Source organism: Bison bison, unplaced genomic scaffold, assembly GCF_000754665.1.
Source record: "Bison bison bison isolate TAMUID 2011002044 unplaced genomic scaffold, Bison_UMD1.0 scf7180017864492, whole genome shotgun sequence".
Taxonomy (NCBI): domain Eukaryota; kingdom Metazoa; phylum Chordata; class Mammalia; order Artiodactyla; family Bovidae; genus Bison; species Bison bison.
This window is the reverse complement of record NW_011495051.1, coordinates 6,904,415-6,920,939: the sequence shown is the minus strand read 5'-3', so window position 1 is coordinate 6,920,939 and position 16,525 is coordinate 6,904,415. Positions and strand designations below refer to the sequence as shown.

At 46.1% G+C, this 16,525-nt stretch overlaps 1 protein-coding gene across 2 annotated transcripts in view; it reads right to left on the bottom strand.

The window, feature by feature from the left end:
- Nucleotides 1-16,525, bottom strand: part of INSR (insulin receptor) — a 146,565-nt gene that overhangs the window by 5,502 nt on the left and 124,538 nt on the right. For both annotated transcript variants that reach the window (XM_010828303.1, XM_010828304.1), the window contains 7 exons: nt 10,778-10,880; nt 9,386-9,453; nt 6,238-6,482; nt 4,427-4,537; nt 4,174-4,333; nt 2,772-2,901; nt 2,319-2,453 (listed from right to left, as the gene is read on the bottom strand). In XM_010828303.1, coding sequence (XP_010826605.1) covers nt 2,319-2,453; nt 2,772-2,901; nt 4,174-4,333; nt 4,427-4,537; nt 6,238-6,482; nt 9,386-9,453; nt 10,778-10,880 — 952 coding nt within the window. The remainder of the gene's footprint in view (nt 1-2,318; nt 2,454-2,771; nt 2,902-4,173; nt 4,334-4,426; nt 4,538-6,237; nt 6,483-9,385; nt 9,454-10,777; nt 10,881-16,525) is intronic.

Sequence of the window (16,525 nt, the reverse complement as noted above, 5' to 3'; positions counted from 1 at the left end):
TTGGCAGGCAGATTCTCTACCACTGAGCCACCAGGGAAACCCTCAGATATATTGGGTTAGTCAAAAAGTTCGTTCAGATTTTTCTGTAAGATGTTATGGAAACAAACATGTTGGTCAAGTCCGTATATATATATATATATATAACTGTTTTTCAGATTCTTTTCCCTTATAGGTTATTACAAAATATTGAATATAGTTCCCTGTGTTATACAGTAGGTCCTTGTTTTTCTATTTTGTATTCAGTACTGTGAATCTATTAACCCCAAGCTCTTATTTTATCCCTCCCCCCTCCTTTCCCCTTTGGTAACCGTAAGTCTGTTTTCTGTGTCTGTAGGTCTATTTCTGTGGGTTCATCATTTTATATACACATTGTTGCTCAGAATGAGGGCAGCTGGGTGGACCCACCATAGAGGGCCAGCTCTGAACAGGTGTTCTGCAAGCCCAGTCCCCACTCTCTGGAGAAGGGGAGGAGAGGAGGGGGCAGGGGACTCTGACTTTACTTAGGATAGGACCCAGGGGCTCAGGATTTCCATTTTACCTCTTCCTCTCACTATTGTAACTTCTTTCAGGGCAGGAGTTGACAGACTTCATCCCGTGGACCAAATCTGGTCCTCCAAGTGTTTTTGTAAATAAAGTTTTATTGGCATGTAGCTACACCCATTCAATTATGCATTGTCCCTGGCTGATTTGAACTGCAAGGCAGAGAACTGCCAGGCCCACAAAGCTGGAAATACGATATGGCCCTTTAGAGGAAAAATTGGCAGGCCCCCACCCTAGGGGCACTAATTTCCTCCTGACATAGCCAGGAAAGAAACTTCATGGAGCAATGTTTAGAAATATTTTGCTCAGAGTTTCCAAGGAATTCTGCTTCATACTTTTTTACATGTGAGATTTCTTCAAATTAGGTTTTCTAAACTGATCTCTTATTCTTGTGAGGATGAAGCATCAAAATGGCCTTCTTCCATGCATTTTTTTCAGGAAGGCAAACTTTTTTTTTTTTTGCGGAAACACTGGTAAAGAAATATTACATGCAATAAGCACTGCATAGTAAATGCTTATTGTAGAAAGGTAGAAAACACCCAACAATATAGTGAAAATACAGCTTGCATACAGCTCTCCTTCAGATATAATCTCATCTTTTCTGTCTGGATACATTCGGAAATGCAATTTATACACATTTACTACACTTAGCATTTTAACATAAGCTAGACCACTGACTTACAAAATATTTCATAAGCATCATTTGAAATGTCAATTACTATAGTGTATTATTTTATCAAATTACTTTATTGATTATTTTATAAATTTACTTGCCAGTTCTCATATTGTTGGATGTTTAGATCATTTCTTTCTTTCTTTCTTTTTTTTTTTGGAGACTTTAAATAAAATTTCTGTGAGTAGCTATTATTATAATGGGCTTTCTTGGTGGCTCAGTGGTAAAGAATCTGTCTGCCAATGCTGAAGACTTGGGTTTGATCTCTGGGTCAGGAAGATCCCCTGGAGAAGGAAATGGCTACCCACTCCAGTATTATTGTCTGGGAAATCCCATGGACAGAGGGGCCTGGAGGTTCATGGGTCATGAAACAGTTGGATACAACTTAGCAACTAAATGATAACAAACAAAAAATTCTTACAATAGAGTGATATGAATGACTATCTAGCCATTCCATTGACAGCAGTGAATATCATAACTCTTCCTTCTTTCCCTCTCTTCTTTTTATTGCTAATTAGGAAAATAGTACTTTCCTTCATTTTACTTTACATTTATTGGACTATTACGATGCTGGACAATTTTGCAAGTGTTTATTGATGTGCATTTCATGTTTGTGTTGTACATCTGCTCCTGCAACAAAAATTTAAGACAAATATTGGAAGGGGATATGTTGTACGTACCCCTGAAGTTTTGGTGTTTACAATTTGTGAATTCTTTTTTCCACTTTCAATGAGATATAATAAGAATATGTAGTTAAATGTAAGTCTCCACCCCAGCGCTCCAGTTTTAGTCCCCAAATAACCACTGCTGTGCAGTTTCCTCTACAACCTTCCGAAGATATGAAAGGCAATAAAGCACACATGTAATGATATAATACACAAGCATGTAGTAATATGTAGACACAACATGCAGATCCAAGTGTGCATGCAAAAGGCAAGCAAAAACACACAGACAGACATCATATAAAACACAAATGTGCATTCAAAGATAAAACTTGCAAACACAAACACACATAGACATACAATATGCAAACACGAGTATCCATGCAAAAGGCACAGACTTTTGAATAAGCACCCCACACACTACACCACCTTTCTACACTTACACTCTCTCTGGACAATTGTCAGGTTGATCCAGGTACCCTCCATCCATGACAAATTTCAGCACCTGCTCATTTGATAGACCTTGGTAAGGCTGTTCTGCCAAGCTGGTAATTTCCCAAAGGACCACACCAAAAGACCTGCCAATGACAGTTGGGAGTAGTAACAATGAAGCCATTAAAATAAACACACACACCCTTTCTTGGCTTACTAGAACCTGGGTGGCCAGTTCTCTAAACAGTTCATGCTGCAGTTCAGAAATTCCTATAAGACTAATCTTCATTGGAATGTCACAGCAGTTGTGCAAGGGTTCCCCAGACATGCTATCCCTTCCTTTCCTTGATGGAGAAGCCATGAAGAAGTCAGTTTTTAAGTGACTCCTCTCTTGCTGGTCATAGTATCAGAGCAACCTGGAATTCAAGTGCAGTGTTCTTTCCGCCAGCCCACACATAACTCACCACATGTCTGAAGAGGTGGTGAAGACTCCGTCCTTCAGGGATTCAGGTGCCATCCACCGCACAGGGAGCAGACCTTTGCCCCCTTTCCGGTAGTAATCCGTTTCATAGATGTCTCTTGTCATTCCAAAGTCTGACAACAAACAGTTCACATGCTCTTAGCCTTCAGCTGTGACCCAGCTGTCTGCCGTTTTTACTCCCCCAGCCTTGGCAGAGCTCTTGAGTTCACCTGCCCCAGGTGTGAGCTCACATGGATCACAGCCAAATACAGTGAGAGTGGATTCTGAGGGTACTCAGAGGAGGGGGGGCGGTGGGTCACCACTTAAAAGGAAAGAAAAGAACCACCAAGCAGCAAAGAAGCGATGTTCTGACCTGCAACATGGGGATCTCAATCTTAGCAAAACTTCCTTCCTACCTACGACCTCATAGGCAACCCACGCTGAACTTTTCACCTTCTGCAGCCAACCTACTGCTCCCCATTGGATCTGGCCCCACTACCCACCTAGCTGCGCAGCCAGAAACCAAAGGCTGGGTCCTCGCTTCACAACCCCTTGTCCTCACACCCCACAGAAAAGACAGAGTTTCAGCCTCCTCATGTGTGAGTGCTAAGTCGCTTCAGTCGTGTCTGACTCTTTGTGACCCCATAGACTGTAGCCTGTTAGGCTTCTCTGTCCATGGGATTCTCCAGGCATAAATACTGGCTTGGGTTGCCATTTCCTCCTCCAGGAGATCTTCCCAACCCAGGGATCGAACCCGCAGCTCTTATGATTCCTGCCTTGGCAGGTGGGTTCTTTATCCTGAGTGCTACCTGGGAAGTTCTAAATTAGTTCACTGAATTTTAATTATTTTATTTTACTGAATTAACCTCATTCTATTGTACTGAATTTAAATTCATTTAAATTAGTTCACTGAATTTTAATTATTTTATTTTATTGAATTAATTTTATTTTCCTGAATTTTTAAATTTTGTTTTACTGAATTTAAATTATTTTTATTTACTTTTACTGAATTTATTTTATTTTACTGTGCTGCTTGGTGCAGATAAAAACTGCAAGCTGCAGGGAATTCCCTGGGGGAATCAGTGGTTAGGACTCTGAGCTGGGAACCAACATCCCAGAAGCCATGTGTCCAGGCCAAAAATTGCAAGTTTCTCAAGGGCAGAAAAATTATGGTGACTTAGTCAACCTTACCCCTGTAACACCTCCTGCAGCCACCAGCACAAATACTACTTAAAGAAGTGAATGAATGAAGTAAAGAACAAATGCAATTAAACCACAGCATGAGGGTGAGCCCCCATCCCAAACCGTGCCCCTTCCCACTACTAGAAAAGATTGAAGTGCTCACTATAGACAACCGAAGCCAAAAAGCCTGGGTCACACATTTCAAGGCAGAAAGCCAGACGCACCTCCAATTTTGACTGTAAAGTCGTGGGCAACCATGCAGTTCCGGGCTGCAAGATCCCGGTGCACGAACTTCTTAGCGTTCAGGTATGCCATCCCATCGGCGATCTCTGCCGCCATCTGAATCATTTCTTGCAGGGTAGGCGGAGGGCGGCCGGGGTTATTCTAAAGTTGAAACAGGGGGGGCATGTTCAGCCACACATGTGCCTGAGGCCCAGGAGCGCTGGGTGCCCTGCCAGGTACCTGGAGACAGCTCACCTCAGCCTCAGGCCGCAGGGAACGGAGGTAACTCTTCAGGTCTCCGTGAGCCATCAACTCCATCACCACCAGCGTTGGCTGGCCTTTGGACACCACCCCCAGGAGGCGGACCTGTGGAATAAGCAGGGGCCGGGCAGATTCTTGAATGAGGGTCTGTGAGAAGATGTCCACCCACCTGGGTCTTTCTGTCTGGTACCTACATCACACCCAGCACACTGGTCCTGAGTGGCCTGTAGGAAGCCCGAAGAAACACCAAGGTCAACATCTTGTTGGATTTGGGGTGAGGGAGCGAGTGGCTACTGTCCTGGATGAAGTGAAAGTTCCTCAGTCGTATCTGACTCTTTGCGACCCCGTGGACTACACAGTCCATGAAATTCTCAAGGCCAGAATACTGGAGTGGGTAGCCTTTCCCTTCTCCAGGGGATCTTCCTAACCCAGGGATCGAATGCAGGCTTCCCATGTTGCAGGCGGATTCTTTACCAGCTGAGCCACAGGGAAGCCCAAGAACACTGGAGTGGATAGCCTATCCCTTCTCCAGTGGACCTCCCCGACCCAGCAATCGAATCGGGGTCTCCTGCATTGTAGGTGGGTTCTTTACCAACCGAGCTATCAGGGAAGCTCCACTGTCCTGGATGGTACAGATGAAAATTGCAAGCCACAGGGAATTCCCTGGCAGTCCAGTGGTTAGGACTCTGCGCTGGGAACCAAGATCCCATAAGCCATGGGGCGAGGCCAAAAAAAAAGCAAGCTGCACAAGGGCCAAAAGAATCACAGTGGTTCATTCAACCTTGTCCCTGCAACATCTCCTGCAGCGGCCTGCACAAATACTACTTAAAGAAGTGAATAAATGGCTGCTCCCAAACAGCAACATGCCAAGGCAAACCCTTGTGTCTCTGAGCCCACCTCCAGACCTTTGCATTAACTGTTCCCTCTGTCTGATGCTCTGTCCCCTCACCTGTCCCTCAACCCAGTCCCTACATCCTGGAGTCTTTGCTCAAATATACCTTTGCCACTGCTGCCTTCCCAAACCCCCAGCTCCGCCCTCCTCTCCCCTGTTGCCATAGCATCGTCTCCTCATGGGATGACATCATTAACTTGCTGGGTTTAGATTCTGTCTCCACTTCTGGATTGGGAGCTCCAGGAGGACAGACATCCGCTGCATCTCAGAGAAGAGAATGGAGCTCATATAGAGCAGGTGCTCCAAGAATATGCTTGGGGCAAGGATGAAAGGACTCAGGCTCAAGAAAAACTAAAGGAGTAGAAAGGCAGGGAGAGTCTGTGCTGACTGGGGAGTGGGGAGCAGGGATCGGGTGGACCAGAGTGTTTAAAGGTTACATAGGAGCCAGGAAGAGGGAAGAGATAGAAGATTCTAGAAAGTGATGGGACAGCGAAAGGGTCTCACTCTAGGTGAGGTGGGAAAGGATGGGATTGGAGAAATGAGAAGGGAAGGGCCACCTCTGGGATGCTCAGCAGAGTGGGGGCTGGGCAGAAGGTCCACACCCAGCATCCTCAAGCTCTATGCATTAAGAGGAAGGATGGAGGAGATGGGATGAGAGAATGCGTGTTAAGGAAGCCTTTGCACTGTTGTGTTGGTTTCTGCCACACGACAAGCAAATCAGTCATAAGTATATATAGGCTCTAGGTGGTCACAAAGCACTGGGCTGGGCTCCCTGTGTTATATAGCAGCTTCCCACTAGCTGTCTATTTTGCACATGGTATTGTATTATCCTCCAACTAAAATTTTAAAAAACTAAAATAAAAATTAAAAAATAAAGACTTTGTCTGCTCCCGGAGCCAGCAGGGGGACTTACCACATGGTGGCAGGTGAAGCCCTTCATGACCGAAGCCTCGTTGAGAAACTCGATCCGCTCTCGCAGGCTGGCTGACTCGTTGACCGTCTTCACTGCCACGCGCGTCTCCGCCTCACCCTTGACAATGTCCCTGGCGTTGCCCTCATACACCATGCCAAAGGAGCCTTGCCCCAATTCTCGCAGGAGTGTGATCTTCTCTCGAGGCACCTCCCACTCGTCCGGCACATACACAGAGCATGGAAACACTACTCCTCACTTATCTACACAGCACCCTCAGCAGATCCTTCCGGGGTCCTGGCCACCTCCCACCCAACCTCCTCCTTGTAAATGTTCACTAAGTGGTTCCTGGGGTCCAGACCTTGTGCTGGGCAGTGGGCACAGGGCCAACAACAGGATGGACAGAGGTTCAGGAAGGAGCCATAATCAGTCCAGGGTCCTGGCCAATAGCGTGCCAAGCTGAGCCTGAAACCTGTCTGATTTCAGAGTCCCCTTACCAAAGGATGCTACTTCCCATCTAAGCCTGTTGTTTCTGCAGAGTACCAAAAGGAAGGGGAAACACCCAGCCTGCCTGCCACCAGATAGGTGAGTGAGCCCACTCAAGACAACTCAGTGCCAGTGGACCTGCAAAAGGGCTACAGCCATGTGAGTGAGACCAGAAAAACCACCCAGCTGCGCACTGCCCAGCTGGCAAAGCCACCACACTTTGAGCCAATAGATAGTGGTTGTTTTAAGCCCCTAAGTTTGGAGTTGTTTGTTACACAGTGGCAAATAATTTGCAGACAAATACACAGTCTTAAGAAAAACCATGATGCTTCCTGCCCTCCTCTGCACCTGTTGCATGCTAAAATTGTATCCCTCACACATTTATATGTTGATGTCCGAACCCAAGTTTTTCAGAATGTGACTGTATTTAGAGGTGGAATCTTTACAGAGATGATCAAGGTAAAATAAGGTCATTGCTGCTGCTGCTAAGTCACTTCAGTCATGTCCGACTCTGTGTGACCCCAGAGACGGCAGCCCACCAGGCTCCCTCGTCCCTGGGATTCTCCAGGCAAGAACACTGGAGTGGGTTGCCATTTCCTTCTCCAATGCATGAAAGTGAAAAGTGAAAGTCAAGTCGCTCAGTCGTGTCTGACTCTTAGCGACCCCATGGACTGCAGCCCACCAGGCTCCTCCATCCATGGGATTTTCCAGGCAAGAGTACTGGAGTGGGGTGCCATTGCCTTCTCCGAAATAAGGTCATTAGAGTGGCCCTAATCCAATCTGACTGGAGTCCTTGAAGAGATTAGGACACAGATACACACAGAGGGAAGATACAGGGAGAAGATGGCCATCTACAAGCCAAGGAGAGAGGACTCAGGAGAAACCAACCCTGCTAACACCGTGATCTCAGAGTTCCAGCCTCTGGGGCTGTGACGAAATCAAACTCTTTTCTAAGCCGTCCAGTCTGAGTACAGCAGTCTAAGCAACACAATACCATCACCAATGGCTCTTGCAAGGACATTGGATCATACAAGAGCTCTGAACCCAAATGAACTTACACATACTCACTGGGGAGTCCCTCTCCCAGCCCCCAAGATCCCAGAGCTTGGATCTTGCCCTCTGTATCTCTTGGCCCAGAACTTCCTGGCCTTAAAGACCCACGAGCTGCAACTTCCAGCTTTCCCTGAGCACCTCTGTGCCTTCAGCCATTGCTGCAACCCCAGAAGGAAGCAGGATAATAGAGTGGAAGCAGAACACTGTGGGGGTTGATGGCAGCCCTGGGGTTCAGCTTTCCCATCTCTGACATGGTTAACAATGCCATTTGCCAAACAGAGAGAAAGGCTCTGGATCAACACTCACCCCTTCTTGCTCCTAGACTCTGTGCCTATTCCCACTGGGAATAACCCCCTTGTCTAGGTTCCCTATTCTGATGCTTTGAGGTCTTGCTGGTGCTGGAAGGACTGCCCTTCCTGGGGGTGGCCAATTCACACAGAGAGTAAATGAAATGCCCGAGAGTCCACCTTTCATATGCAAAACAGCCAATCCAGAGCCCACATCCTAACCCCCTCCATCATCAGGCTCTCACACTCTGGGGCACCATCCCCCTGCCCTGATCATCCCAGGTCCAGTTAGGAGACAACCAGGGACAGCTCATATGCCCCAGATGCTGCTGAAATAGTTTTAGCTTGAATTAGCCCCTCTTATGTCTTGCCTCACCTTTCCCATGGAAAAGACAATAAAGCCTCTTACTAATATTTTTCTCCCACTCCCTCTGCCTCCTGACCAACCCTGGTGCTTCCCCGTGTGGGCCTGCCTCCTGTTTCTCCAGGCTCCATGAGTCTACCTTTTTCCCTCATGACATTCACTTCCATATCTGCATGTTTTATCAGACTTCTTTGAAATGAATCCCAGGTATCCTTAAAAACACCACCCCTGTCTCCCAAAGCAGCATCCTGCCATGCAATAGTGTTCATGCCTTGAAAGTCGCTCTTTGATTTTTTTTTTTTTTTTGCTGCATGAAGCATTTTAGAAGGTTGAAATGCAATAGCTGCCTTCGTGTCTAAAGGAACAGCCAAAGCTTTATCTACAAGGGTCACTCACTGCCCTTTGGTGCAGTCAAGGGAACATGGTCATCGGTCCTATGCTCCTGTCACCAGCATCAGCATCTCACCCATATTCAGTGGCCGCCAGCAGCAGAGGTGCTGGTGGTACCCACCCAGCCTCCCGTATTCCCCATCTGGTCCTTGCTTCTCGTTTGCCCCATCCCTCATCTCCAGTCTCCCATCTTGGCTTCTGACTCCACCTCCCAGCTTGGATGGCCTGTTTTGTCACCACTTTCTGGCTCTGACCCTTGGCACGCTCTCTAGCACAGGACCCGTGCTCTGTATCTCTACAGCTGCAGCACCAAGTTGAGGGTGTCTCAGCCCAGCCCAAGCACATCTAGATCATCTAGATCAGCCCATCCAAACAAGTGCCAGACGGCAGGTGTCTAATTGCTCCTGGTAACAGGGTTTCTGCACAAGGGGCAGGTGTGCCAACTCAAGGGAACAAGAAGACTCTTCTCAGCCCCTCAGGGTACCAACCCTTGACTGTCAATTGATGGAGATGGCAAAGGAAACCAAACAGAGGGGTTCTGGTCATCCACGGGCAAAGGGATAGAACTCACCATCGCTGGCACTGAGGTACTCTGGGTTTGAAGAAGCATACAGTGGTCCCAATGGCCCATCTGGCTGCCTGGATGAGAAGAATGGAGACATTCCATCTTGATAAACTCACAGGACTCTGTGGGTGTCTAGCAGGAGGATATAACCTCCCCAGAGCAAACAGCTACCCTTATTAACAGCAGCCACATAATCCTGGATACAGTCTGTGGTGAGGGTGGGGGATCTTAATTTTTTTTAGCAGAAGCCCATCAGATGGCTACTTAAGTGCATCAGCGTGGAACAGCTTACCCATAAACTATAATTTATGGCTGTCATCATAACATCTAAAAACTATTCACCCGCTGCTGTTCTGAAACCATCTCATTCTAGCTTATGAGAAACAACTGTTGAATTTTCAGGAAATTTGCAAGCCAGTTGTTAAATACAACCACCGCTTAAAATTAAATCACATAACCCTACAGTTAAATATATTATCTTCAAAGCAAACGTAATGCATACTCAAAACTGGCCACTTCCTAATTATCACACTGTATCTTACACTCTTCAGTCCATCTCTGTTACCTTCTTTATTTAGATGGTTGCATACATATGGCAGAAATACTATATGTTCATGAGCCACTGCACTGTGGTAGTTATTTAGTCGCTAAGCTGTATGCCTGACTCTTTTGCGACCCCATGGTCTGTAGCCCACCAGGCTCCACTGTTCATGGGATTTCCCAGGCAAGAATACTGGAGTGGGTTGCCATTTCCTTCTGCAGGGGATCTTCCCGATCCAGGGATCGAACCTGCATCTCCTGCATTGGCAGGTGGATTCCTTACCACTGAGCCACTGGGGAAGCCCCAGTAGAAACATGTCATTGTATTATTTGTCCAAATCCTTACAATGCACAACACCGAGAGTGAAGCATAATATAAACTATGGACTTTGGGTGATAACAATGTATGGATGTAGGTTTATCAGTTAGAACACTGATGTTGATAATAGGGGACCATGCATGGGTCAAGGGGTGTATGGGAAATTCTTATACTTTTGCCTCAGTTTTGCTGTGAACTGAAAACTAAGAAATCAAATCCATGTTTAAAAAAAAATGGATAAATTAAATCCTATCATAATGCATATGGCTTTCCCTGTTGGCTCAGATGGTAAACAATCTGCCTACAATGCAAGAGACCTGGGTTTGATCCCTGGGTCAGGAAGGTTCCCCTGGAGAAGGGAATTGCTACCCACTCCAGTATTCTTGCCTGGAGGATTCCATGGACAGCGCTGTCTGCCAAGCTACAGTCCATGGGGTTGCAAAGAGTTGGACACGACCGAGCGACTAACACACATGTAGGCATACTTTTCCCCAAGAGAGCTGGTTGTTAACCACTTACCAGCACATCACCACACTCACCTCTTTCTCAGGAATAGACAAATACTTCCAATCACAACACTGAAGAGAAAGACAAAGATGAGGGGACCGATGATGATTTTTGCAATATTTGATGGCACGTCTACTGAAATAGAATAAGAAAATGTAGGGTTCTCATCAAAATGTGTTCACATCAAAGGTCATGCCAGAAAGCATATCTACACATCTAATGGGCCACTCACGCTTGTTCCCCTTCTCTAGTCCCTGAGTCAGTATCCCCTGCAGTGACCCCAGACCACTGCCCAGCGCCAGCTTTCTCCCTTCACCACCGGCTTCATAGACATGTAACCCAAGCCATCAGCTAGGTCCCCTACTCAGAAGGTCCTTGTTGGTTTTCAGTCACTAAGTCATGTCTGACTCTTTGAGACCCCATGGACTTTAGCCCTTCAGACTCCTCTGTCCATGGGATTTCCCAGGCTAGAATACTGGAGCAGGTTGCCATTTCCTTCTCCAAGGGATCTTCCCAGCCCAGGAATCATACCTGGATCTCCTGCATTGGCAGGAGGATTCTTTACCCCTAAGCTACCAGATTAGAGATATTAGAGATACCAAGAGATACCAAGGGAACATTTAATGCAAAGACAATAAAGGACAGAAATGGTATGGACCTAACAGAAGAAGAAGACATTAAGAAGAGGTGGCAAGAATACACAGAAGAACTATACAAAAAAGATCTCCATGACCCAGATAATCACGATGGTGTGATCACTCACCTAGAGCCAGACATCCTGGAATGAGAAATCAAGTGGGCCTTAGGAAGCATCACTACGAACAAAGCTAGTGGAGGTGATAGAATTCCAGTTGAGCTATTTCAAATCCTGAAAGATGATGCTGTGAAAGTGCTGTGACTCAATATGACAGCAAATTTGGAAAACTCAGCAGTGGCCATAGGACTGGAAAAGGTCAGTTTTCATTCCAATCCCAAAGAAAGGCAATGCCAAAGAATGTTCAAACTACTGCACAATTGCACTTATCTCACATGCTAGCAAAGTAATGCTCAAAATTCTCCAAGTCAGGCTTCAATAGTAGTGAACTGTGAACTTCCAGATGTTCAAGATGGTTTAGGAAAGGCAGAGGAACCAGAGATCAAATTGCCAACATCCACTGGATCATTAACAAAGCAAGAGAGTTCCAGAAAAATATCTATTTTTGCTTTATTGACTACGCCAAAGCCTTTGACTGTGTGGATCACAACAGACTGTGAAAAATTCTTAAAGAGATGGGAATACCAGACCACCTGACCTGCTTCCTAAGAAATCTGTATGCAGGTCAAGAAGCAACAGTTTGAATTGGACATGGAACAACAGACTGGTTCCAAATCAGGAAAGGAATACATCAAGGCTGTGTATTGTCACCATGCTTATTTAACTTATGTGCAGAGTACAGCATGCGAAATGCCGGGCTGGATGAAGCACAAGCTGGAATCAAGATTGCCAGGAGAAATATCAATAACCTCAGATACACAGATGACACCACCCTTATTGCAGAAAGCAAAGAACTAAGCTTCTTGATGAAAGTGAAAGAGGGGAGTGAAAAAGTTGGCTTAAAACTCAACATTCAGAAAACTAAGATCATGGCATCTGGTCCCATCACTTCATGGCAAATAGATGGGAAAACAATGGAAACAGTGAGAGACTTTATTGTCTTGGACTCCAAAATCACTGCAGATGGTGATTGCAGCCATGAAATTAAAAGACACTTGCTCCTTGGAAGAAAAGCAATGACCAACCTAGACAGCATATTAAAAAACATTGCTTTACTAACAAAGGTCCATCTAGTCAAACCTATGGTCTTTCCAGTAGTCATGTATGGATGTGAGAGTTGGACTGTAAAGAAAGCTGAGCACCCAAGAATTGATCCTTTTGAACTGTGGTGTTGGAGAAGACTCTTGAGAGGCCCTTGGACTGCAAGGAGATCCACCAGCCAATCCTAAAGGAAATCAGTCCTGAATATTCATTGGAAGGACTGATGCTGAAGCTGAAATTCCAATCCTTTGGCCACCTGATGTGAAGAACCAACTAATTGGAAAAGACCCTGATACTGGGCAAGATTGAAGGCGGGAGGAGAAGGGGACGACAGAGGATGAGATGGCTGGATGGCATCACCAACTCGATGGATGTGAGTTTGAGTGAACTCCAGGAGTTGGTGATGGACAGGGAGGCCTGGTGTGCTGCAGTTCATGGGGTCACAAAGAGTCGGACACGACTGAATGACTGAACTGAATTGAAGCTACCAGGGAAGCCCTCAGAAGGTCCTGCTCTCTGTTTAATGCTCTGCTCTTCCTGTCTTGAAAATCTTGACACTTTTTAAACCAGGGACCACGTCTTTTCAGTTTGCACTGAACCCTTCAAATTAAATAGCTTATTTCAATCCCAGCAGTACCTCTGGCAGATGAAAAATCCATCGGAAGTGCCCTGTGTGTGCCAGGGGGTCATCCCAAAGAACTAAACCAACTGAAGAAACGTTATGCAGCCTTAATTCTAATTCTCATGCAAGGCTGAATCGTCTGTAATTACAAAAGCATCCATGTATTCAGACGCTTCCAAGCCAAGGAAGAAAGTGAGTTCTGGGAAACCAGAGAAGGAACCTGGTCCTTCGGGTCTTTAATAGTAACAGTTTACTGAACACTTATGAACATACCAGGCACTGTTTGAAGTGCCCTGCCTGGGAGATCTTAGTTAATCATTCCATAAGCCAAAGTGGCGGGGGTGGGGTGGGGGTGGTGTTAACATCAATGTCAGTTAACAGAATGGGACACAGAGGCTCAGAGAGGTGAGAGTTCTTGCCCAAGTTTAAGAGTTGATTCAAGGTGGAGCCGAGATTTGAACCCAGGCCATCTGAGCAAGTTCTTGACCACTGCTCCATGCTGCCCTTAGGGGTCAGCTCTATCCGCAGACATCTTGTCCTCTTGGACCTCCCTGAATTGACAGCAAACTGCCTCCTTCCACATGGAGAAAGCCTCTCTAAATATTTGATGATTGGATGTTGTTCAGTTGCTCAGTCATGTCTGACTCTTTGCGACCCCATGAACGGCAGCACGCCAGGTCTCCCTGTCCTTCACTGTCTCCCAGAGTTTGCTCAAATTCATGTCCATTGAGTTGGTAAGGTCATCCAACCATTTCATCCTCTGTAGCTCCCTTCTCCTCTTGCCTTCAATCTTTCCCAGCATCAGGGTCTTTTCCAATGACTCTTCACATCAGGTGGCCAAAGGAATGGAGATTCAGCTTCAGCATCAGTCCTTCCAATGAATACTCAGGGTTGGATGGGACATGAAAAATGGAAACCGTCTGGTCATGTGCCGTGGTGGGCATTTTTCTTAGGAGGGGAAAAGGTGGAGGCTACCAATTGCCCAGCACCCAGCACACCTGGGAGCCATGATGCCCACCCCACCCCACCTCTGCTTCCCAGACCCACAGACCAGTTCACTCCTGAGATTCCTGTGGCCACCAGAACTAGGATTCAGGAAGGGAGGCAGCCAGGATGCAAAATTTGAGAGGAACTCTTGCTTTGGGCCATGCCAGGGCAGAGTCACCCCCAGAGGGTGAGTGCCTCTTTAAATTTTACACCCTGGGTGTCTTGCCAGCTTCCTTATTATTTAAGAAAGAGTTGTTAATCGAATGTGTTGAGTATTTAATTCTCCATTGTTAGCTACTGTTAGTAAGCTGTGCTGAATTTCCTCAATCATTTATCTTTTGGTGACATCTCTGATCATTTCCTTAGGATGAATTTCTAGAGCTACCATTGCTGGCTGAAACAGTAAAAGCTTTTATAAGCTTTTTTTTTTGGATATACGTTATTAAAGGACTGTGGTTTAGGACTCACCTACCATGAAAAATAACATCCATGTGTCTGCACTCTTGAATAACACTGTGTGTAATTAAATAACAGAAACAAGCAAAACACTTGCCAATTTGATAAGTTAAAAATTCTATTTCATTTTGATTTGCCTTTTTTTTTCCCTTTTGGTGTGGTTTTGAGTGAAGTTGGTCATTTTTCCCCTTATGTTTTCTATTTTTCTATTTCTTTTAAAATTGGCTATTTATATCCCTTGCTTATTTTTGTGTGAGGACATATATCTTTTACTCATAGGAGACATAGATACATACTCATTTTGTATTAAAGATATGAACTCTTTGTCAATGAGGTCACAAATATTTTCCCCATTTTGATAATTTCTTTCGAATTCTGTTCATGGTTTCCCTCTAAATCCTTGAAAAATCCGTGTTAGCAATGTCTTTGTTATTGATGAAGCCCTTGGAACACACCTGAGTTTATGCTAAGACAGAAGATAGTTTGAGATAGGGGCTGGTTACTGGAAGACCATGTGTGTGATTAGAGGGGTTGGACTTTCAGCCTGGTCTCCAAACAGGGGAGGGGGTTTGGAGATGGAGTTCAGTCATGTGGTTAATGACTTGATCAACCTCACCGATATAATGAAACCCCAATAAAAACTCTGTTCACCAAGGCTCAGAGAAGCTTCCTGGCTGGTGGGCACATTGATATGCCAGGATGGTGCTGCGATGTATCCTGATTCCACGGAGAGAAGACACAGGAGCCATGTCTTCCAGTCCGCTCTTGGCCCCCGCCCTACGCGGCTCTTTATCTGAGTGGTCCTGACTTACATCTTTTATCATAAAGCCCACTGTCCCACAGCATTTTCCTGAGTTCTATGAGCCATAGGTTGTTGTTCGGTCATTTAGTCCTGTCTGACTCTTTACGACTCCATGGACTGCCAGGCTTCCCCGTCCTTCACTCTCTCCTGGAGTTTGCTGAAACTCATGCCCATTGAGTCAATGATGCCATCCAATCATTTCATCCTCTGTCGTCTCCTCCTACTCCTGCCCTCCATCTTTCCCAGCATCAGAGTCTTCTCTAGCAAGCAACTAAATCTGAGGGGGTTGTGATAACCCCCAGATTTGTAGCCAGCCAGTCAGGAGTGCAGGTGGCCTGGAGAACCCCCAAGCTTTCATCTGGTATCTGAGGTGAGGGTAATTTTGGTGGGAACCATGCTCTTTAACTTGACCAGAACCAGCCCAGCAAGAATCCCTTTCCACTTTCCACAGTCTCACCAAGCCTGGCAGATAAAAATCCAGCCAACTAAGCAGAAGCTCTATCTTCCCCCCTCCCACCCAAGTTTCCACTCCTCCTGGTCTAGAATTGCCCCTCCTTCTAAGTGTCTGGGTTCCTACACCATTGGTCTGTCCCCTCTTTTTTTTTTTTGTAAAGTTTTTATTTAATTATCTGGCTGCACTGGGTCTTAGTTGTGGCATGTGGGATCAAGTTCCCTGACCAGGGATCAAACCCAGGGCCCCTGCATTGGGAGCATGGAGTCTTAGCCACTGGACCGCCAGGGAAGTCCCAGGGTCTGTCCCCTCTTATACATTCTTCCAGGTTTCAGCCAAGATGCCCCCGCCTCCAGGAAGCACTCCCTGACCAGCTCAGCTCTCCCCATCTCTCCCTATTGTACTGTCCACAGTGTGTCCAGCTCGCTCAATGGCAGCACTTCCTGCCAGCACGCCCAAGGCTGAGTAGATAAGCTCCCACATACTCCCTTGGAGGACATGGCCCATCTGAAGACAAAGACGGAGACCCCAGTAACAGGAGCTAATGTGCTTATCACACGTGCCCTGTGCCAGCCACTTGGCATTCATGATGTCTCTGAAGCCTCCCTTCACCTCCAGTGGTGGTCCTAGTATTATACCCATGGTCAGATGAGGAAGCATGCGCTTA